The sequence below is a fragment of the Panthera leo genome, chromosome F3 (genome assembly GCF_018350215.1).
Source record: "Panthera leo isolate Ple1 chromosome F3, P.leo_Ple1_pat1.1, whole genome shotgun sequence".
NCBI classification, from domain to species: domain Eukaryota; kingdom Metazoa; phylum Chordata; class Mammalia; order Carnivora; family Felidae; genus Panthera; species Panthera leo.
In genome coordinates, this window is record NC_056696.1 from 35,370,849 (window position 1) to 35,393,914 (window position 23,066).

The 23,066-nt window shown below is 40.3% G+C and overlaps 2 protein-coding genes and 1 long non-coding RNA gene across 7 annotated transcripts in view; 1 reads left to right on the plus strand and 2 right to left on the minus strand.

Moving 5' to 3' along the window:
• LOC122212427 overlaps nt 1-12,671 on the plus strand; it is a 46,454-nt gene extending 33,783 nt beyond the window's left edge. For both annotated transcript variants that reach the window (XR_006199135.1, XR_006199134.1), the window contains exons 3-5: nt 2,670-2,849; nt 8,856-8,982; nt 12,074-12,671. This is a non-coding gene — a long non-coding RNA (uncharacterized LOC122212427). The remainder of the gene's footprint in view (nt 1-2,669; nt 2,850-8,855; nt 8,983-12,073) is intronic.
• The window catches only part of LOC122212426 (membrane cofactor protein-like), a 31,297-nt gene extending 14,591 nt beyond the window's left edge, over nt 1-16,706 (minus strand). For 2 of the 4 annotated variants that reach the window (XM_042926328.1, XM_042926326.1), the window contains exons 1-5: nt 16,504-16,706; nt 8,727-8,906; nt 8,298-8,397; nt 3,755-3,840; nt 2,744-2,941 (exon numbers count right to left, since the gene is read on the minus strand). In XM_042926328.1, coding sequence (XP_042782262.1) covers nt 2,744-2,941; nt 3,755-3,840; nt 8,298-8,397; nt 8,727-8,906; nt 16,504-16,621 — 682 coding nt within the window. In that variant the 5' untranslated portion in view covers nt 16,622-16,706. Of the gene's footprint in view, nt 1-2,743; nt 2,942-3,754; nt 3,841-8,297; nt 8,398-8,726; nt 8,907-14,680; nt 15,116-16,503 lie in introns of those variants that run through there. The other 2 variants (XM_042926329.1, XM_042926330.1) reach the window with 2 other exon arrangements.
• A 5,278-nt stretch (nt 16,707-21,984) lies between these two features.
• The window catches only part of CR1L (complement C3b/C4b receptor 1 like), a 66,961-nt gene continuing 65,879 nt past the window's right edge, over nt 21,985-23,066 (minus strand). The window contains exon 19 of the mRNA XM_042926324.1: nt 21,985-22,423. Coding sequence (XP_042782258.1) covers nt 22,411-22,423 — 13 coding nt within the window. The 3' untranslated portion in view covers nt 21,985-22,410. The remainder of the gene's footprint in view (nt 22,424-23,066) is intronic.

The following is a 23,066-nucleotide window of genomic DNA, read 5'->3' on the forward strand; positions in this document are numbered from 1 at the left end:
TACAACGCTGGGGAGTGGTGGGAGTGGATTTCCTTCTCTTGTTCCTGCTTGGGGGAAAATTAGTCTTAACATTAAGTATAATGTTAGCTCTGAGATTTTTGTTGACGGCTTTTATCAGAATGAAGTAGTTACTTCCTTTCTATTCCCACTTTGTTGAGAAATTTTATCCTGAAAAAGATGATGAATTCTGTGAAGTGCTTTTTTTAAAATATCTATTAAAAGTTTCACTTTTTTTTAATTTATAGTCTCCTCATCTAGTATACTGATTAATCTTTGAATCTGAACGAATCTTGCATTTATGGGATAAATCTTACTTTGTTGTGATGTATTATTATTGCTATACATGGCAGGATTTGCTTTGTTACATTTTGTTGAGAAGTTTTGGTTCTATGGTCGTTAAAGATATTGTTTGTAATTTTCTTGCAATGTTTTTGTCCAGTTTTGGCATCAGGATAATGCTGTCCTCATGAAATGAGTTGAGAAATATTCCTTTCTCTTATATGTCTTTAAATTTTTTTCATTATTGTTTTTATTTTTGAGAGAGAAAGCATGTAGAAGGAGCAGGGAGAGAAGGACAGAGAGGGACAGAAAGGAGACAGAGGGAGAGAGAGAGAATCCAAGGCAGGCTCCTCACTGTCAGCACAGAGCCTGACATTGGGCTCAAACTCAGGAACCATGAGATCATGACCCGAGCTGAAACCAAGAGTTGGATGCAACTGACTGAGCCACCCAGGTGTCCCTCTCCTCTTATATGTCTTGCAAAGCTTGCATGAAGGTACTACTTTTCATTCCTGAAATGTTTGCTAGAATTCCCCAGGGAGGCCATGTGGGCCTGCAGTTCTCACTGTGGGAAGTTTTTTGTTTTTTTTTAATGTTTACTTATTTTTGAGGTGGGGGGGGAAGAGCAAAAAGTGGAGAAGGGAGAGAGAGAGGAAGACACAGAATCAGAAGCAGGCTCCAGGCTGTGAGCTATCAGCACAGAGCCCGACCTGGGGCTCGAATTCACAAACCGCAAGATCATGACCTGAGACGAAGTCCCATGCTCAACTGACTGAGCCACCCAGGCGCCCCTTTAGGAAGGTTTTTAACTGTAAGTTCTATTTCTTTAATAGATATAAGACTATTCAGAGGTGCCTAGCTGGCTTAGTGGGTATGGCATGTGACTCTTGATCTCAGGGTTGTGAGTTCAAACCTCATATTAGGCATAGAACTTACTTAAAAAAGCAAAAGGAGGAGGAGGAAGAGGGGGAGGAGAAGAAGGAGACAATTATTCAGCTTATGTACATCTTTGAATAAGTTTGGGTTGGTATTTTGTGTCTTTGAAGGAATTTGTCAATTTCATACATATGTTGTCAAATTTATAAACACAAATTTGTTTGCATAATATTCCCCTATTATCCCTTAAACATCTGCAGGATATTTGGGTTTTTTTTTTTTCATTTTTGATGTTAATAATAAGTATCTTCTTTTTTTTCTTTCAGTCTGGCTATAACTTTATCTACTTTATTGGTTTTCCCCCCAAACCAGGTGCTGGTTTCAGTAATTTTCTCTTTTCAATTTCATTGATTTATTTCTAAAGATATTCTCTCTTTCTGTCTCCTTGTTTAGAGCTTAATTTGTTCTTTTTTAGAAGCACAGGTTATTGAGACTTTTCTTTTTTTCTAACATTAACTATTTCATGTCATAAATTTTCCTCTAAGCAATGTTTTTGATATTTTGATATGCTGTATTTTCCTTTTTATCCAATTTATTCAATTCAAAACACTTTCTAAATTGCCTTATGAATTCTTCTTTGATTCATGGGTTGGTTAGCAGTATCTTGCATAATTTTCAAATATTTGAAGATTTCTAGGTTATTAACCTGTTTTGACTTCTACATTCATTCCACTGTAATCAGGTAGTGTACTTGGAATCATATCAATTTTTTGAAATTTGTTAAAAATTATCTTGCTCATTTTAGAGAATGCTCCATGTACGCTCGAAAACAGTAAATATTTTGCTATTATTCAGTGGTCCCTTTCTTCCAAGAGTCAAATCCTCTCCAGTGACCCCCTGCTTTTGATCGTTCTCCAGTGTCTTAATCATTGTTTTTTATTTTATTTATTTTAATTTTTTTTAACGTTTATTTATTTTTGAGACAGAGGGAGACAGAGCGTGAGTGGGGGAGGGGCAGAGAGAGAGGGAGACACAGAATCCAAAGCAGGCTCCAGGCTCGGAGCTGTCAGCACAGAGCCTGATGCGGGGCTCGAACCCACGGACCGTGAGATCATGACCTGAGCTGAACTCGGCGCTCAACTGACTGAGCCACCCAGGCGATCCCGTTTTTTAAATATGTTTTGTACAGAGCTTATCAATCTTGGCTGTGAGAGGGTTAGATTTTATAATTTACTGTCTAGCCAGAACTCTCAGACATCTTGTAATATAAGAAAGGATTTCTTATTTTTAAGACAGTATATGTTGAATTTTTGAGTTCTTTCAAGCAAAAAATTCCTAACTCATGCCATAAACGCAGTGGTTCACAATGTGTGAACTAGAATTCTGAGAACGTGTGAAATGGAGGGTGGGTAGCTCTGTAACTAAAACTGATTTGACTTTCTCTATATTAATCTACGTTGGGAGTCAATTTAACAGGAGGAGGAAGCACATGTGACTGTTTTGCTTACTTACAGATAAAACCATTTACAAACTGTTTCCAAACTTACAATTAACAAATGAAGAAGGAAATAAATGGAAACATCATTACCTTTACACTGAGGAGGGTCACTACTCCACTTGTTATTCCCAACACAAATAAGTTTGCTGTCTCCAACAAGTGAAAATTCGTCTGATCCTTGTGAAGGATTACAACTGTAAGTTATTAGTTCATTATATTCAAATATAGTTCTGTGGCTATTGCTGTATTTTCCGTTATTTATTTTTGCAGGCGGTTGACAGTAAATCTCTTAAAAAGGAAATACAAAGAGGCAAGACAGGGCCAAAGGAAAAGTGTCAAGATAGCATTGTAAAGTCCTATGAACTGCCTTCAGTAAATTCATTAACATGATTTCTACAAGCTGTTTATTTAGGCTTCTATGAGAAAATGTATTATTATCCCCAATTCAAGCCATATACAAATGAACTTTCAGAACAAAACTCTTTTTCTCAAATACCTCTATGAAAAACCTATTATTACTTTAGAAGGCCATGCTAAGTTTCGTTCTAGTCTCATTACTGAAAATGTAATGAGAAAAAATACTTGTGATTAAAAATAAAATTCACTGCTATTTGAGAAATTCTTTATAATATTTAAATATATCCATTTGCTAAATGGGTGATTCACAATAATACCAAGATATTGTCTTTCTTTACATCCTTATGAATGTACAGTGAAATTTTCCAAGCTACAAATTGTGAGCTTTCACAACAGACTGAATCCAGATGTCCTTCTGTAAGCCAGATATTAAAGGGATTTGCAAAAATGTAAAAAAAGAAAGGCATTATTTTCAGCCTTTGTTTCAGAAAATTATTTTTCATAAAAATATGCTACATACATTAACATGTATTGAGCTTACTGTTCTTAAACAGGAATGAATATATAATTATTTTCCAAACTTCTCAGTTTTTCTTCCAATATAATGAATATCAATAAACACAGCCCACATAAAAAAAAAAAAATCTCTTTGGGATCTTTGACAATTTAAAAACTTAAAGGGGATATGAGGTCAAAAAAGACTGAGGCTTGCTAGTCTAAATTCTAAACTGAAAATTTACTTACTTTTACATTGTGGGGGGTTATCACTCCAATACACGTCATTTCCACGAAGGTTACAAACTATAACTTGTTGCCCAACTAAGTAATAACTAAATGAGAAAAGAAAAACTTACTGTTTTCTCTATTAGTTAACAAGATGTGCATAATAATGAAAATTTCAATACTGTTGCGTTTCTGCACTACAGTAGTCTGAGGGAGAAGTTTCTTAAACAACGTTATACCGTGAAAGCGCTAACCATGTCTGCACTTAATGAAATAGAGTTTCCACAGGTGAATGCTCACTGACCAAAAGCCAGAAGATTTTGAAATAACTCTGTCGTACCTGTCAGTCTGGTCTCTCTGTCATCTCCAGCAACCACATTACACATCCATTTCTATGTCTGTGCTCACTCCCTTCTTCTCAGTAAAAGCAACCAAGTAGAGACATTAGGCCCTAGAGCTTGCCTGCCTGGATCTGAGTCCCAGTTCCATGACTCACTTTCTGTTTGAGCTCAGGCAAGTCCTTTAGTGTTTCTCTTGCTCAGATTCCTCATCTATGAAAAGGGGATAATAGTAAATATTCCATGGGATTGTTTTAAGGATTAGATGAGTTAGCATCTGGTACATAGTGAGTGCCGGGTAGTTTTCAGCCCCTTTAATATTTTTAGGCAAGAATATTTTTCTGGGAATAGCTCAGGAATACTACATAATGAAATTTTCTCTCATGATTTAAATTCACAGTACTCTCTTCTGCTCGACTTTTTTGTAACAATCATGAATAATTTTATTTATTTGCTACTTCTCATTAATTATTTTGCTTTGACACCTCTCTGTATACATTGTGTTTCTCAACAAGGCTATAACTTCTTGGAGAAAAGAATAGGTCTTAAACTTTCGGCATCCCTCAAACTGCCTAGCAGGCTCTCTCTCTAAAACTACTGACTGGACATTCCAGTATGTTTTCTTGATCAAGTGAAAAAAGTAGTCAGTGAAAATGTCTATACATGGATGCGGTTAGCCTTTTCTCTATATTAGAGTGTTTGGGGGAGAATTCCAGGAAAATGGCAGAGTGGGAAGTGCCAGGAACCTGTCTACCCAACTGGGCAACAACTGCAAGGGCAGAATCTGTCAAGGGTTACTACTGTGGAACTCTGGAGTCTGTTGATGGCTTGCAACTTCCCAGGAAAGACTTGGACAGGTAAACTCCATTAATTTCAGTCGATTTCATCTTAGCACAGTGTCAGGTACCCATCCCTGACCCCCAGCAGGCAGCTGTGCATATATTCCTGGAGCAGCTTGGAAGCAGTTTGGGGGATCAAGGGTGGACAAAAAGGGCCCCGTCCTCTGAATAGCAGGGATCTGTGCTCTTATCACTGAATTCTGGTTCTGGTCACAGAGATGTAGTCAATGAGGTGGGCAGCCATTGCTGTCACATCTACTCCTAACTCTTTTAAGCCCCTTCCTAATTGGCTGAAGTGACTTCCAGGGGATTTAAACAGCCAGTGCTCTTTGATCCTCATATCATTTTTCATTTTTCCCCTCTCAGGAGCCAGACATTAAAGATTATTCAGAAACATCTTAATATGTGAATAAAGTTAAAAAGTGAATGTGCATGGCCAAGGAAAGGCTGAGAAAAGACTGAGAAGGCCTTCAGTTTAAATTTCAGGCTGGTCTTCAACAGAGATATTGTACAACATTCAAAAACAAAACAAAACAAAAAAACATGAACAATAACATAAAACAACTGGCCCTGGGGAAAGGGAAGAATCTGGTTTACAGAGTGCCCACATTATTAGATTCAAATGTCCAGTAAGTATTCCACAAAAAAATCACAAGATATACAAAGAAACGGGAGAGTTTAGAACACTGAAAAGAAAAAAATAAATAAACGAAAACTGTTCCCCCAAAAGACCTGATGGCAGATTTACTAGACAAAGACTTCAAAATAACTATTTTTACATGCTCAAAAAACTAAGGAAGAACTGGAGAAAGTCAAGAAAATCATGCATGATCAAAATGGAGATGTCAATGGGGTGACAGAAACCCTAAAAAGAAATAAAAAATAAATTCTGGAACATTAAAATAACTGGGATATGAAAAATTCACTAGAGGAATTGAATGCAGATTTGAGCAGCAGGAGAAACTAGTGGACATGGAGACAGAACAATGGGAATTATTGAGTCTGAGGAAAAGAAAGAAAAAAGAGTGAAGAAAAGTGAGCAGAACATATGGGACCCGTGGGACACCATCAAGTGGACCAACATACATATTGTGGGAGTCCCAGAAGGAGAAGAGAGACAGACAGAGGCAGAGAGAACATCTGAATAAGTGATGGCTGACAACTTCCCAAATTGAATGAAAGACATGAATATATTGGGGGCGCCTGGGTGGCTCAGTCAGTTAAACCTCCGACTCTTGATTTTGGCTCAGGTCATGATCTCATGGTTCATGGGATCGAGCCCTATGTCGGGCTCTGGGCTGACAGCATGAAGCCCTTGGGATTCTCTTTCTTATTGCCCCTCCCCTGTTCTAGCACACATATTCTCTCTCTCTCTGTCTCTCAAAATAAATAAATAAAATTAAAGAAAAAGAGACATAAATATAAACATCCAAGAAGCTCAAAAACCTCCAGGTAAAGTGAACTCAAAGAGTAACTAAGACACATAACACTCAAACTTTCAAAAGACAAAGACAAAGAGAGAATCTTCAAAAGAAGGACGACAGAAGTGAGTCATCATACAAGGGATCCTTAATAAGACTATCAGCAGATTTCTTATCAGAAGCTTTGGTGGCCAGAAGACAGTGGGACAATATACTCAAAAAGTGCTAGAAGAAAAAAAACTGTCAACCAAGAATCCTCTATCCAGCAAAGCTGTCTTTCAAAAGTGAAGGGGATGTTGGGAAGAGTACTGGGTATTGTATAGAAACCAATTTCACAATAAATTTCATATTAAAAAAAATAAAGGTTAAATGTGTATTTCTGAAAAAAAAAAAAAGTAAAGGAGAAACTAAGATTTGATAGATACGCAAAAGCTGAAGGAGTTAGTGACCACTAGACATTCCCTGCAAGAAATAGATTCTCAAGGGAGTCCTGCAAGATGAAATGAAGGGATACTAGAAAGCATCTTTGAGCCATAAGGAGAGATAAATATCACACTAAAGGTAAATACATGGGAAATTATTACAGCTTGTATTATTGTAACAATGGCTTATAATTGCAATTTTTATTTTCTTTATAACTTAAGAGACTAGTGCATTTAAAAGAAAAAAAAGAAACAATCAGTGTAAAACATAGTATTACTGTGACTTTGTTTTTAACACCAAATCTTGTTTTCTACATAACTGAAAGGACTAATTTAGAAGAACTATTAGTTTATGTTATGGCACACATGATGTATAAAGATGTACTTTTGTGTAATTAACAACCAAATGGGGTGGGGATGGAGTTATAAAGGATAAAAGTTTTTGTATGTTATGAAGTTAAACTGGTATAAATTCAAATTAGAATGTTTTAACTTTAGGATGTTAAATGTAATCTCTATGGTAACCACAAAAAAACAGCCATAGGGTATAGACAAAAGGAAATGAGAAAGGAATAAGAACAGTTTACCAGAAAAAGTCAAATAAACAAAGAAGACAGTAATGCAGGAGATGAGGGCCAAAACAAGCTGTAAGGCATACTGAAAACAAATAGCACAATGACAGAACTAATTCCTCTCCTTATCAGTAATTACTTCAAATTTAAGTGGATTAAAACTCTCCAATCAAAAGACAGAGATTGGTAGAATAGATAAAAACACATGATCCCACCATGTGCTATGTATAAGAGACTCACTTGAGATCCAAGGATGAAAACAGGCTGAAAGTAAATGGACTAAATAAGATATTTCAGCAAATAGTAACCAAAAGAGAGTATGGTTGGCTATACTGATATCACACCAAGTAGACTTTAAATTAAAAAAGGTTACCAGAGACAAAGGATATTATATGTTACTAATTAATAAGGGTTCATGCAACAAGAAGATGTCACAATTGTAAACATTTATGCCACCTAATGCAGACTGTCAAAACATCTGAAGCAAAAACTGACAGAATTGGACAAAACAGTACACATTTCTACATAATAGGCATTTCTACAACAGTAGTTGGAAGCCTCACTACCCCATTCACAATAATGGATAGAACAAGCAGACAATGTAAGTAAAGAAAGAAATAGAGGACTTTAAGAACACAACATTTCTGTACGTCCTCCTTCAAACTGAGAGTTGGCATTTTAAATAGGATATACTTGGTCAAGAATAAAGTCACCATGATTACTACATTTTTGATGCTTACAATAAACTTATTATTAGGTATAGTATTAGACAATTTTGCTTCACTTCAATATAAATTTCTTTGAATTAATTATGCATCTTTTCAGTCTCCATAAAAAGCCCAAGAGGTGTTTGGCTATAAGTGTGAGTTGTCACATACAAATTAATGAAATAAACTTTATGGGAACGCTTGCGAAACAAAACAAAAATGGAATTAGTGACATTCACCTGATTTTCTCTAAGGAGCAACTTACCCCTCATCACAATAAAAGTGAGCTTCGTGATCAAACGAAAAGGTTTTATTTGGGGCAACAACTTCACCATGTTGAAGTGCTAGCCAATCGCATTCTTTTTCTGAAATAAGATTGAAAAAAAACTTTAATGCCAATTTCAGAACAGATTTAAATCAAGGTCAAAATTCTGCACGACTCTCTGCAACTAACGCAATATTATCTTCTATACCTAGCTGTTATGCAAACTTAAAAATTCACATTCAACCAGGCAAACAATTACTGCCAAGAAAAAGATCCCCTGGAGATTTATCAAATTCTGGAAAAAATATTGCTATCTGAAACTAATTTTTCACATGAGAAAAATTGCGGTAGTGGAAACTGGACCCTAATATTTGTAAAAATCTCTAGAGAAAACAATATATATACATATACGTTGTTTTGTTTACTTACTCATACAAGCTTCTTGGAGAGGGAACCACGAGTGATTCTGCTCACAATAAGCCATGACGGGAAACACAGTAATGCGTCCTGGAAGACACTCATAATATATTTTCTCCCCAACCTCATAATATTTTTTAGGTTTACCCTTGAGCTTCATAGTTTCGAATTTTGGTGGTTCACCACAGGCATCTAGTGATAAGACAACGAGAATATGAAAATGAAGTATTTATCTCTTTCACCAGCCAAGGCTCTGGTCTGGCAGCAGGTAGGTAATAGAATACAAAAGGGAAAGATCTTTGCAAGATTTTAATGATTCTTCCATGCTTTCACCCACTTAGTGGGAGTATGTAAGATGTGTGCCTTGCTTGCGTTAAATAACCGCCTATTAGCTTTTGATTTGATGGGGAACAAGCTGAATTTACATTCAACAATAAAACTGAAAAGACAAAATTAATGTTCATGTTCTTAAAATATATACAGATAGGCAACCTTCCCCACTTTTATCTAAATTCATTTCAAAACTCGCTCTTCCTTGGGGCGCCTGGGTGGCTCAGTCGGTTAAGCAGCCGACTTCGGCTCAGGTCATGATCTCACAGTTTGTGAGTTCAAGCCCGGCGTCGGGCTCTGTGCTGACAGCTCAGAGCCTGGAGCCTGTTTCAGATTCTGTGCCTTCCTCTCTCTCTCTCTGACCCTCCCCCGTTCATGCTCTGTCTCTCTCTGTCTCAAAAATAAATAAACGTTAAAAAAAAGTTAAAAAAAAAAAAAACCTTGCTCCTCCTCTAAGAAGCCTTCTACAGCATATAGCAAGCACTCTGCTCTGATTATTCTCCCATGATCTGAAACAAACTAATGATAACTTGTCACTTCAGGTTCAGTCTCTCTCAGAAGGAAAGGTCCTAGAGGTCAGGCAACTTATGTCTTCTTTTTCTAGTATACTCTGTACCCAGTGGATGCTTAAGAAATGGTATAGTAACAAGTGATTATTAAATAAACATTACATATTTCATAGCTCAAAATAAATATGCATTACAGGCTTTCAAAATATAAGGCTTCATTTCATGTTAGTGAACTGAGCTTTTCATAAGTGAAAAGATGTCACTTAAATATCAAAATTTACTACTCTGAATAGCCCTACATGGAAAAAAAAAGGTTGCGTTTTAGGGCATTATGTCAAATAAAAGTTCATCTTCCTCTACTGATCAGTGGATCACACATTCCTTCAGAAACTCCCTGAGGTAGCTGTCTGGGCTGTTTATCCAATATCCACTTACAGAAAAGCTACGATGTTGCTATGCTTTTAGAATTTTGAGGGGAGTGGAGGGGAGATTTTTCCCCCTAGAATAGTGTCATTTCTACTTCAGCAACTCCTCTTCCTTTTTAATTGACCATGAGCTTGAAAACCAAACAGATCTGTCAGAACAATTCTGTAAAACAACATGATGGAGACACATCCAGTAAAGTCCTAAAGGGCTAAAAGAACACGGAGGCCTCTCCTGTAAGGGTGAGGACCTAAGGACAAAGGAGATAGATCTACTTTGATCCCTGAGGAAACTTTTCTTTCTTACTCCTTGGATCTCCGTCTTACTTCAGATTAAGAGACTGGTCAAGAGAACTCTACTCAAGTGAAATATTACTCTCCTTTTACACCATATTCCTAAATCCTAAAATTGTATCTATAAACACCGTCTAACATTTCCTTTACATCATGTCCTCAAATCCACCTACTGGCAATATGTTTTGTTTTGTTTTGTTTTGTTTTTAACATTTCCACTATGCTGACCAAGATAAGTGAGTGTTCCTCAATCAACTGTCCAAATTAGAACAAAAGCTAAAAGCAAACAAAAAATCATAGTAATTAAAAGCATTGTTTAAAAAAAGGACTAATATAGAGTTGTATTAATGACATTACATGCACTGAATACCCTGAGTCATTTTACAATAGGAAAAAAAAAAAGCTAAAAATGCTACATAATTCCATTGTAGATACAAATATATAACATCATTAGAAATCCTGGAACCACCAAGAAAAAGATTAAGTAACAGCATACCCCTGATTAAATTATACAAGTATTCCTGTTTTATGCATTCAATTTCAGTAACTATCTTGAAAGCAGATAAAGAAGATAGAATTCCAAATATGACTTTCATAGACCGTGATCTGTATGGAAAAAGAAATAATCAACTTCAAAAGAAATAATCAACTTCAAATAAGTTGAAGTATTTCTTCCTCCTAACATGCACTATAAAAGACATGCTTTCAACAACATGCAGAGTTTATAATTTAGTTTCACAACCAGTTGATTGATTACAAGCTTTATACCTCTTATAATCAGACTTCTTCTATTGCTCAGAATTTTTTTCCTATGGGGATTTTGAAACTAAATATTTCCAGCTCCAGAAAAAGAGTATCTTGGCTTAGTTTGTTCTAGATAGTTTACATGTAATTACTATTACCCGGCAATGGTATACTTTAATAATAGATGCCATTATATAATACCATAGGCAGTATACAGAAAATTCCCCAATGTTCCAAAGGAGTTTCAAGAAAGTGAAATAGTGCTCTACTATGGATCAAGACAACTGTTCACCTCTACACTTGCAAAAATCATGCAAGCACTCCCTAACCTTGCAACAATTAAAATAACTCCCAGACAGCGGCACCCACCCACAGCTCCACCCAAAACGCTACCTTCAGAAAATCATGGTCTCTGACCAAAGCTGTAATCTCAGTGAAACCTGACCTACCCGCTACATCTCTTGCATCTACACAACCTAGTTTTCTTTGCTTCCTTAAAACACAGACTGTGGCATCTACCCCTGTCAATTGTAATCTCACTTTCCACTCACTTCTGAGTCTATAAAAATCACTTAAATTATTCAAAGTCATTAGGTGGCTCTCTTCTTGGTAAATTCATCTTAACAGTTTCTTCCTGAGTGATGTCAGTTACCCTGTGTATAACATGTGTAGCCATTGATGACTCTTAGCTGTCTCCTGCCCAAAAAGCTCTCTCCTCGGTTTCCAGGATAGCAAACCACCCTGGTTTTCAGCTTGTCCTCTGGCTACCTTTCCTTCTCCGCCTCATTAGATAATGTGATGTTCCCGACGGGTTCCTGTAGGAGCTCTTGTTACTTCATTCTGTAGATCCTTCCGGGGGTGAGTGTGCATACTCTCATGACTTCATTAGCACTGAGAAGACCTGCCTCTCATCTCCTGGTCTGCCAGGGAGATCCTCGATCTATAGCCAGGGAGCCTACTGCATATATTCAGTTGCCTCCCTGAAACTGTACCCCATCGGCTTAATGAGGTTGAAACTAGCAGAAAGCTTAATTTAAACCTTTTTTATTTTTTCTTCCAGAGAACTGTTTCTCCCTGATCAGCTACTGTTTCTTTTCAGACCCTACTAAAAAAACTCAGAAGCTTTTTCTGCAGCAGCCTGGATTCAAGGTCAATGGATGAACAAGCAAGGCCATACATTCCTTACCCGAGATAAGGAGTCCAAGACCCAATCCAGGTTATACTGGCTCTCAGAGCAGACCCATAGCCCCTTCTCCTTGTCCTAAGATAACTGCATGAAGCCGGGGGCTAAATTTTGCCTCCTTCTGATGCTAAGTATCCACCCCAAAGGGAACGTGGGATATATGCTTGCGGTCACTGAATGCACATGCTCTACCTCTCCTCATGATTAGTTGTAAGTTTCCCCACTGTTTTATCAATATGTATATAATCCCAACCCTATGATTATTTAAAAAAAAAAGCTTGTTCTTGCCTCCTTCAGAGAGGGGGCTTTGGGGCTTGTTCTCCCATCCCCTCCTTGGGTTGCCTCTCAAATAAACTTTCCTCGCTGCACATCTGATAGCTTTGTGCTGGGCTTTGCTGCATATCAGGCAGATGAATTTGTCTTTGGTTCAATCCCCACACGCTCCACTTGGAAAGTGTCAAGCTATCTCAAATAACATTATGAAGGCAGAGTGTGGCCTCTTGACTCTTCAGCCTCACGTATGCCCAGCAAACAAGATAGAGGGTTTTCACAACTGAAATTCCTGTTCCATCTCTCTAATTCTGCCTTTCCTTTGAGCTCCAATCACCACCCTGTCTTATCTACATTGCCACTAGCATTTCTTTTTTTTTTTTTTATTTATTTATTTATTTATTTTTGGGACAGAAAGAGACAGAGCATGAACGGGGCAGAGAGAGAGGGAGACACAGAATCGGAAACAGGCTCCAGGCTCCGAGCCATCAGCCCAGAGCCTGACGCGGGGCTCGAACTCACGGACCGCGAGATCGTGACCTGGCTGAAGTCGGACGCTTAACCGACTGCGCCACCCAGGCGCCCCGCCACTAGCATTTCTGAATGCCATCAGCACTCCAGACCTCCCATGCATCATTTAACTTTTCGACCAGAGAGACTCCAAGTCCCTCCCGCCCACTCATCCGTCAGCTTCCGCTGAGATGCCACTTCTTATGGCTCTTGACATCTCTCATCGAAAAACTGGGTTAGGTATCCTCATGATGTCCCATTTACCTCTTCCAGAGAACACTTCAAAGTGTTAGTCTTTATTGTGCATACTCCCTGTGAGACGGTCACCTTCTGAGGACCATGTGTGATTCATCACTGCACTTCCAATGCCTGGTGCCAGAGCTGAATGAGCACTGTCATCAATTCCATACGCTCTCAGATCAAAACTCAAATTCTTTTCTGCTCAGTTAACTTCTTCCGGAGATAGCGGCAAATTACAGTTTGTTTGTTTTTTTTCTCTGCTGTTTTATGCCTGTCTTCAAACTTTTTCCTTCGGTTTAATGACAACTATTTCCCCTTGTCAGAGTATTTAATTTCTTTCATGTCAATCTATCTATGCTTTCTTGTTTTATTATGAACGCTTTCTCCCTTACTGCTATTATTAGAAACAGTATTTTGACATTACAGAAGGTGAACTCCAAACACTGGGGATTTTATTTTCTCCCAAAGTACAGTAATGAAGGATTCCGTATCTTGTTTTCTCAAACAACAGTGGTGACATTAATAATTTTAGAAATTGCAAACATTCAACACTACTTGTGCAACCATTATTTTAAGAGCATTTTAACTAACAATCTTCATACGCATCCAATGAGTTGGGTTCCATCCACCCTCTCCCCACCCCACCCCATAAGATGAGCAAACTGAGGCAAGGGGACTAAGTAAATTACCCCCCAAAATATTCCAGCAGCGAGGCACCATGGTTCCACTACCAACACTTCTTCCCACCACATTCGTCTGAAACCCTCCCGCGCTTACACCAACAATCTACAATGTGGTCCTCAAGAAATGATCTTCTACCGAGTCTAGAGAAATTAAAGTAACTCTGGTTTAGATTTGCCATGTGCCAAGTCAAACAAAAGGGCTCAAGGTGCCCTCAAAGGACAGATGCTAACGTCATGCTGAATTTTAATGATGGTGATTGTTCATTCTTGACTATCCTGTTGCTTTCACAGTGATCTGCTCTGTGATCTAGTCCTCTGCCTTTCTCTCGCCTCTGTGTCCTCCTGCTGCCACACCGGGTAGCTCCACAGTCCATGGATGCCCTAAGCCATGTCACATCGCTAAGCCTCTGATCACAGCGTTCCCTCTGCTCTGAACACCCTTCCTACCTGCTCACCCGCAAGCCCTGATCAACTCTCGTCTCCTTACACTGAATCCACTCAACTGTTCCTCCAGCAAGCGTTTTCCACTTCCCCGGGGAGACAGGGCTCCTTCCCCTTCCCTTGCACCGTCCTTTGCACGGACCTCTCAAGTCACTATCACATGTTTTTGTGTTTAACAGTTCCCATGGCTGGCTCCATTCATCCATGCAGCCACAACACCAAGCACACCATGTCCCTCAGAGTAGCGAGGCAAAACAACATGGCACTCAAAGGACCACTGGTGTCAAACAGAACACCATGGGGAAGAATACGCTGTCAGGCATCTGACACTGAAACTAACCATCTTTAAGCTTTGAGCACTGGAGAAAGATCTGGCCATGTCATTCCTTCTGTTGCCTATCTCCCAGTATTCTGTAACCTAGCAACTGACCAGAAGGACTGTCCTCTGGGTATTACAATATGTAGAGTAAAGAAACTAAGAAACTAGCATGTAAGCACTTGTAGATCTTGGCTTCTTTAATTAGAGAGAAAGAAAAGACCTAACGATATGACCCACAACAGGAGATAGTGGGTTTTATACAAAACAGCAGACCCTTTGGAGAAGAATGAGACTGGTCCCGAAACTGGACAAATGTTCCCTTCTTGCCATCTCGTGCAGCTGGCAACTCACTCCCTCTGAGGTGGTGGGCTTCCGGGCACAACACTGTCTGCCTACACACCTTCTCCTGAGAGGATGAGAGGCATCAAAACTGAACCGTGTACGCCCTTCCCACTGTTTCCCTGCCCAACGTAATGAGGGCTCATTTGTATTTTTCCTAATTTCATACCTGTCCTGATTTTACCTTTAAAAAAAAATTTTTTTTTAATCTTTATTTTCGAGATAGAGTGCAAATAGGGGAGGGGCAGAGAGTCAGGGAGACACAGAATCTGAAGCAGGCTCCAGGCTCCAAGCCATCAGCACAGAGCCCGACACAGGACTCAAACTCACGAATCGGAAGATCATGACCTGAGCTGAAGTCGGACACTCAACCGACTGGGCCACCCAGGCACCCCATGATTTTACCTTTGAACCTTACACTTGGCCTTGATTTCCCTTTTCTTCGTTTTTAAGTCTTATTCCCTTCCATGTTGCACTCTGTTCATTTCATTTGTCTCTTTCCTCTATTCCAAATAACATTCAGAGTCTCCTTCCACTTTTAGCTAGAAGGCTAATCTAACCTTGATCCTTTTTAAAAACTTCTTTTTGTTTTCTTTTTACCACCACTGGCCCCTCTCCACTCCACTCCCCCCACACAGAAATGAACTGTTTGATGATCAGTATCAAGCAAGACTATTGTGAGCACTGCAGACTCTACATAAACAGTGGAAGACAGAGCCCCTCTGACAGGCGCCCCTGCCTCAGCTTAGGCACCACGGATAGGCCATCCTAAGCACGATTCTTTAAAGAACCTTCCTCCGGTACTGTAAGCCTCACCTGAATCCTTTATTTCATTTTCTGGTACTTAATGTGTATACAAGAGTGTTGATGCTGCCGCAGAAAATGGGCATCTGGAACCACAAGTGTGACAAGACAGAGGAGCTCTCTGCATTCTAGTGGGGAGAGCAGAAGACACAGGTGTGCAAGGGTGACTCCCAGGCGGGGGATTTGAGGTGGAGTGAGTGGGTCCACCTGAGACGGGGTGGTCAGAGAGGGGCCTTCCGAGGGGGCGACATCTCAGCTGAGTGTGAAGGACAAAAAGGAGCCTTCGGCACAAGGGGCCGGGGGTGGATGCTCCAAGTCGAAGGGAATACCAAGTGCAGAAGCCCCACAGTGGCAGAGCATGGCCTGTTTAAAGAGAAAACTGTTCCTGCCTCCAGTTAAATGCTGTCAGGGACTCAAGCTCCTTTCCTCCAGAGCACTTCTGCGCTACAACATATTTATTAGTAGTATGCTTGGTGTCTGCCACTCCCAATAGATTTTAGCAACTATTTCTTGACGGCCACTGTGTGCATGGCACTGGGGGTCTCACAGTGAGTCATGCAGTCTCTGCTTATCGATGTGACTGCAACCAGATCAATAGTGAGACAAGGATCCGAAAGTTAGGAAAGTAAAGGTCCGGGGCGTTGGGCCTTTGGACCCGCTCCCCCTTGCAGCCAGGGGACACACCCTCTCCAGGCTCTTACCAGAGTTTAGAGAGAGCAGGAGCACTGGGGCTACCAAAAGAATCCCGACCACGCGCCAAGAAAGGCGCCTCTCGGGGAGGCGGGGACGGCAAGGGCGCCGCGCGCAGGACGCCATCATCCTCCTGGATATCTGTGGGAACCCGAGAGTCCGCAGAGCAGGGACCCTCCCGAGTCCGGTACCAGACGCAACAATTCCCCCAGTACCCAGGTGTCATTCGCCCAGGCGCGGGGGCGTGGCCTGGGCGGTGCTTGGGCGGAAGTGCCTGGACCTCCAGTCAGTGTGGGCGGGGCCGGCAGGCGGCTGGAGGCGGGGCCTGCGAGCGGGGCCTGTTAGACTGGGGTCTCCCCACCCGGTGGGCAGCCGCCTGCGTCCACTACCGCGGGCGCCCTGCGGCGCCCCCGTCTGCTCACCTACGCGAGGCCCCCGGCGGCTTGCGGGACTCGGCCGGCTCCCCGCCGCATCTGGAAGGGTCGAAAAGAAACGAGAGCTGGGGGGGTCATCCTTTCCGCTCCTTTCCGGAGCGGAAAAGCGCCTCGCCCTGAAAATACAAACCCAGAGCCCAGGCAGCGGGTCGTCGTGGGGCCAGCACCCCTCGGGGCTCCGGTCGTGTCCTGAGGCACTCGGGACTGTCCGGACCCCCTGGGCCCTTGTTTCAAGAGTTGGCAGTGATCGGGCATATTTAGGGACAATACTTGTGATTTTCGGGGCTCAGCACCTGCTCTTGGATCTTCTCAAGGCCTGCTAGATTTCAGAATCTCAAAGGTTTGGCCACTGCACTCCCAACCCCTAAGGAAAGGATAGGAGATGAATTATTAAAGGACACCGGGCCATTAGCATATCGGGCCTCACCTCTCTGGGGCCCTTGCCCTTGAGCAACTGAATGTTTTATTGAAGAGGAAAAAATATGCACGAAAAAGGTAAGGACAAGGGAGTATTAATTGCCAATCTCCTGGAGATAACTCAAAGCCTTTATTGTCGGGATGTGAGGAATTGATAAGAGAGAGCTTTTCTGGGGAAACAATCTCTCGGTGGAAAGTCAAGCGGAAAATGAAGAATGAGCCAGATCTATTTGTAGCGTTGTGATTAAACCTGTATGACTAGTAAGAGGAGAAGTAACATGACCTTTATTAAAAGAGCACACAAAAGGAGGTGACATTTTCTTCCTATTAGCTGGAAAAGAAGGATAAATGTCAACCAGCGTGAGTAAATGTATCGGGGGGCCAACACCCTCAAACTTTTGGCTTTCAACCAGCGTGAGTAAATGTATCGGGGGGGCCAACACCCTCAAACTTTTGGCTTTCAAGTTAACTTGTCCATATATTAAGTTTTCAAATGGACATGACTTTTAAACCACTAGTTGTTCCATTTAGGGTTCATGCCAAAGAAATCGTCAGAGCTGTGATCAAAGATGTATAATTTAGGGGGGGAAAATAAATCCTAAGTGTCTAGCAAAAGTAGAAGGCAGTTTTGATAGGTGGCTTTACGGTATGAATGTCTAGGCAGCAAGCAGTGTAAAAAAAAAAATCCATGTTAAAAATATGATACCTATGTAAGTGGAAAAAGCAGATTCCAGATCAGTATGTGCCTTTTGGTATTCTTTTATTAAAACGAAAGTAGTATATTGATACATGTAAATAGAGATTAGTTGGACATATACCAAAATTAACTAATACTTGAGAGGATTATGGATATTTCATTTTCTTTGTGCTTTTCAGTTTTCTGTTACGGTCTTACATTACATTTGGAATCAGTAAAGAAAAAAAACCCAACTGCTATTGTTTTCACGAATGGTACTGATGAAACCTGCACCACAAAGAGTCAAGGTATGAGACGATGGGAAGGACATGTAAGCTCTCTGCATAAACTTCAGTTTCATATTCTGGAATTACAGAAATCTCTCTCTATTTTTAAAATTCTGTACCCAAAATGCACTGAAGACATTCTGGGTTGGACAAACCGTAGAATTTCCTCTTCCCAGACCAAAACATTATTTTCAATTCTGGGGGCAGCCTGTAGGCCACAAAATTGTGGATTGTTGTATAAAATCAACACCTTACCTACTATCTTGGAGTATAAAAACGAGACACTCCATGATGACACTTAATTGAAGGAGGTATATATAATTAAGGAGACACTGGAAACTCAAATGAGGGAGAATTATCATTTCTGGAAATTCTTAGAATTGTTAAGAGTGATAGGACAGAAATGTTTTTCAGCTCAATGTTGACATTATTTCTGCAAACAGACAATCTATTTCTTACTCTTTGCAACCATCTGTACACAACGATATATGTCAGTTGTATCTCAGTAAAGCTGAAAAAAACTTCCACATTTATTTCTAGGCTTGGAAGTCACATTTTCTCATGAAAAAATTTAAAAGATGTGGAACGGTATATGGCTAGTGTTTGGTTTCTTAGTGTCATACACTAGATTAGATTCAAGACTTGGGGTTTTGCTGGAACTTTCAATCAGTCAAGTTTCTATGCCTGGCGTTCATCAAACCACTCTTAATATAATTGAGTACTTTCACATTGATTATTTTTATTTGACGCGATGCATCACATAATTTATCTGAAAGGTCCCGAGCCCTGTTCCTTATTTTTCTGGACAAGCTCCATGAGACAGGGACAGAGTTCTCTTGCTGTAGCTTCAGTGCTGAGACAGTTCTGTGTCTGTAAGGTGTATAATAAAAACCTATATATACTGAATGAAATAAATGGGGGTTGCTGTCTCGTGCATCTAACATGCCTCTGCCAATTCTCCGCCACCATGGGTTTACCAAATGCCGGGGAAGCTCTGAGAGATTTTGTTGTAAGAATTTTAAGATACTGGGAGCAAAGTGGGGTTTGCCTCTAAAAGGAACGAGCTACAACTGTGTGCACACAAACCATTCCTGGATCGGGCACTGCAAGCTGTGTTACGAAGCAGAGCCGCTGTCTGTCCCTTAGCCTTGAGATCGTTTTAGTGACTTGGTTCAAAGGGAGAGTGTCGACAGTGAACTCCTTGAAGCCCTGACGGGAATGGCACTCAAGAGTCCAGGCTTTGAGTGAAGCAGGGGAGTAAACACTCACGGTTTCTGCCGCTCCCCCTGGAGATTCTGTCACACTGCTGAAGTGCAGGAGAGGAGAGCACGGAGAACATGCCTGTGCGTAGACCAGGTCTGGAGCTACGTGCTACATCTCCTTTCAGACTGTGTGAAGGCCAGTGGGGAGGAGGTAGGTGTGTGAGGCTGTCATTAAACACAGGCCAACTTCTGGAAAATAAATGGTCATGTTGGATGATCCCTGGCCTTCTAAATTAGTCTGTTTGCATCGCGCTTATCAGAGGTCGGGCTAGCAGCAGGAATGGGCCTGTGAGTGCTCTCAGGAGAGGCTTTCCGCTGCCATGGTGAATTACACACGAGGCGTTTGTGAAAACCCGAAAGAGGATGGCTAAACAGGATGGTTCAACCATCTTGCTGATGTTGGCCCTGGGGGCTGTGCCACCGCCCTTTGTATCTGGTAAACACCTGCCATTCAGTTGACCTTCTTATTTAGCTCTTACCAGCGAGAGCATTCCTGTGGTAAGCCATTACCTGCCCCGGGATTCTAAAACAACCAAGTGCAGAAAGGAAGGCATTTCTTAGAAGGAACACATACTCATTTTGTTTCCTCTTGGCTTGTGAAGGTTTAAAATGTAAATATATTACAAACCATAGTCCACAAGTAGATTTAGAAAGGAACATCTTTTATCCCTTTCTTATTATAATGATGGAGACAGAACATTTTATTTAAACGTCATAGATTTAAACTAACGTACACCTCACACTTGCATGCACACAAAAGGCAAATGAGAAAAAAGAGAATATTAGCACTAGGAATAACTTTGGAGACCAGCTGGACCAGCCCCTACTTTTCAGAAGGAAAATGTAAGGCCAGAGGTTAACACAATTGTTCAAGAATACAAATAAAGTTTGTATTTAAAAATTTTTAAACTTGAAATTCAGTATTTTACCCATAGTTAGTATATAGAGTATTTCCCTTATATAAATGTTGTACAGGTAAAAAAAGTCTCATGAATTTCTTGAAATTAAATGTCCCAGGCATCAGATAGTTGTTAATCACAATACTCACAGACCTACTTCATTCTGGGTGGAAAAAAAGGAATTTACATTTTTTTCATGTGATAGGGAATTTTGATTCGAAAACAGCCCAGTCCCCAACAACTATTTTCTAGCCCTCCTTTAAAATGTACTTCTTCAGAAGCTTAAGACGTAATAGATTTCCCTGTGTTCCAGCTAAGCAAAGCCATTTAGGATCTTTTTATATATTCATAGGTCACTTCCCTTTCTTCTTTTGGTGACCTGGCTGTATATCTTTTGCCCTTTTGCAGGGAGGGGGAATGGAGAGGGATGGTTTTTGAATTTTTAACTCTCTAAATATGCCTGTTTCCCCTGTCCATGATATAAGCTGTAATTTTTTCTTCTGGTTTGTCAGTTGACTTTGCTTATTCTGTTTTTCCCTACCTTCCATGATTTTAAAGAAAACCTCAAGTTGATGTTCAGCTCACTCTTTATATTTATCAAGGTCAATTTGGCAGAATACACTCTAAAAGTAACTTAAAACCCAGGATTACACGGTAGATAGCAGTAGTCATATGCGAATCTATTGTTAAATATCCAGGAAGATTCTGATATTTTCTAGATTATTAGCATGACCCATAATATCACACCAGATAATTTTTGATCCGTAAGTATGTGGACTAGTTAAGGACTCTAAGACCACTTATTTATATATTAATTTTTTAACTTCTTTAAAAAAAAATTTTTTTTTTACCGTTTATTCATTTTTGAGAGACAGAGAGAGACAGAGCATGAGCAGGGAAGGGGCAGAGAGAGGGGGAGACACAGAATCTGAAGCAGGCTCCAGGCTCTGAGCTGTCAGCACAGAGCCCAATGCGGGGCTCGAACTCCCGAACTGTGAGATCATGACCTGAGCCGAAGTCGGACACTCAACCGACTGAGCCACCTAGGAGCCCCAATTTTTTAACTTCTTAAAGTCATAGTTTCTTAGTTTATTTAGTGTATTCTGAATCCATACAAAAGTAAGCCACTTGCTTTTATAATAAAATTATTCTTTTATTTAAAATAGTTATGTTTTTGTAAAGAATAGAGTAAAAGTGCTTTTGAAAATCAACTTAGGAATATCCAAAACTCATTGTTTCAGATATTTCTCTTGAAAACCTCTTCTCCAGAATCATTTAATGTTTTTTTAATAAACAGAAAATATTCTTTTTTCTAAGGAAAGTAAAAACTGATATAGCTATATTTTACTCAGATCTAATAGGAGGAGATTTTGCTCTATAACAGAAAACCTAACTATTTAAGTAAGACTTATGTATAAAGAAACATACATGAAGGAAGGTTAGCAAAAAATCAAAGGTTAGCAGAAAAATCAAAATATTACCAGCGGTTATCACAGAGTAGTATAATTCTATGTGACTTGTTTTTCACATCGTCCCTCTGGATTTTCAAATTCTCGTTAATGAGCCCATTCCATAGTATGGACATTTGAAAATAAGAAAGGAAAATACAAACTGGTAAACCAAGATCCTAGGCAACACCTTTGTCCTTTAAGTAAGTGAGGCTATTTATATAGCCCAAGGGCAGTCTTTTCCCCTAAATGGATGGTGTGTGCTTTGAGCACAAGGACAGAAGGTGAAGGAGTGACAGTAATCCAAACTAAGAGGAGGGAGCTTTTCCTAGATTCTGGAGGCACTTCGGCATCTTCAAGTGCACATGCTTGCATCTCTGTGAGGTCACTTCCAGTTGGGATTTTATGCGTTTCACATCTTATTCTGTTGAAATGAATCGCTTCCTTCCCGACCAACATTTTAATTCGAGGTGTTCTCCAGCTTTATATACTTTGTCAAGGAAGGACACTGAAATAACAGGATATTTTTATTCAGATGACAGCATGGCTGAAATGAATTACCCAGAACTTACTGCTAATAATCATGAGGACAGTATTACACCAATTATGAGTTCAGAAGAAGTGTTTATTGCCTTCTTTAGCGGTTGCTGTGCAGGGCACAAGAAGGTATTGCAAAAGCTGAGACACTTAATAGATAAGAGAGAGATTAATGAATAAGCTGACCTTTCCCCGTTGCTGCTTTTATCAAAGGAAAAATGTTTCTCAGCGTTGGGCAACTAAATAAAAAGAGCCTCATTCCAAAAACAGAGGTTCCTCATAACACACCAAATATTTCTGAGTCTCTTCTGAGCCATGTTGTGGCAGGGGAAAGCAAACAGGAGCTGGTAGTTTGGAGGAGGGCCAGCCTCAGAGAACAGGTCCTCGTCCCCCAACACCGTCAAGACTGAAAGAAATTATTGTATGGTCCGTGATGTCCAAATGCTTCCCTGCCCATGCTGAAGCCTCTCCTCTTCCTCAAGGCCGGGAAGACTGTCCTTCCGCCAGCGGACAGATCCCCGTTGAGGCCCATCGGCTCACCGGACACCCCGCTATTCCTGCCGCCTGATCCCCCATCATTGTTCCCTTTCTACCTCGTGACACGTCCCAACGCT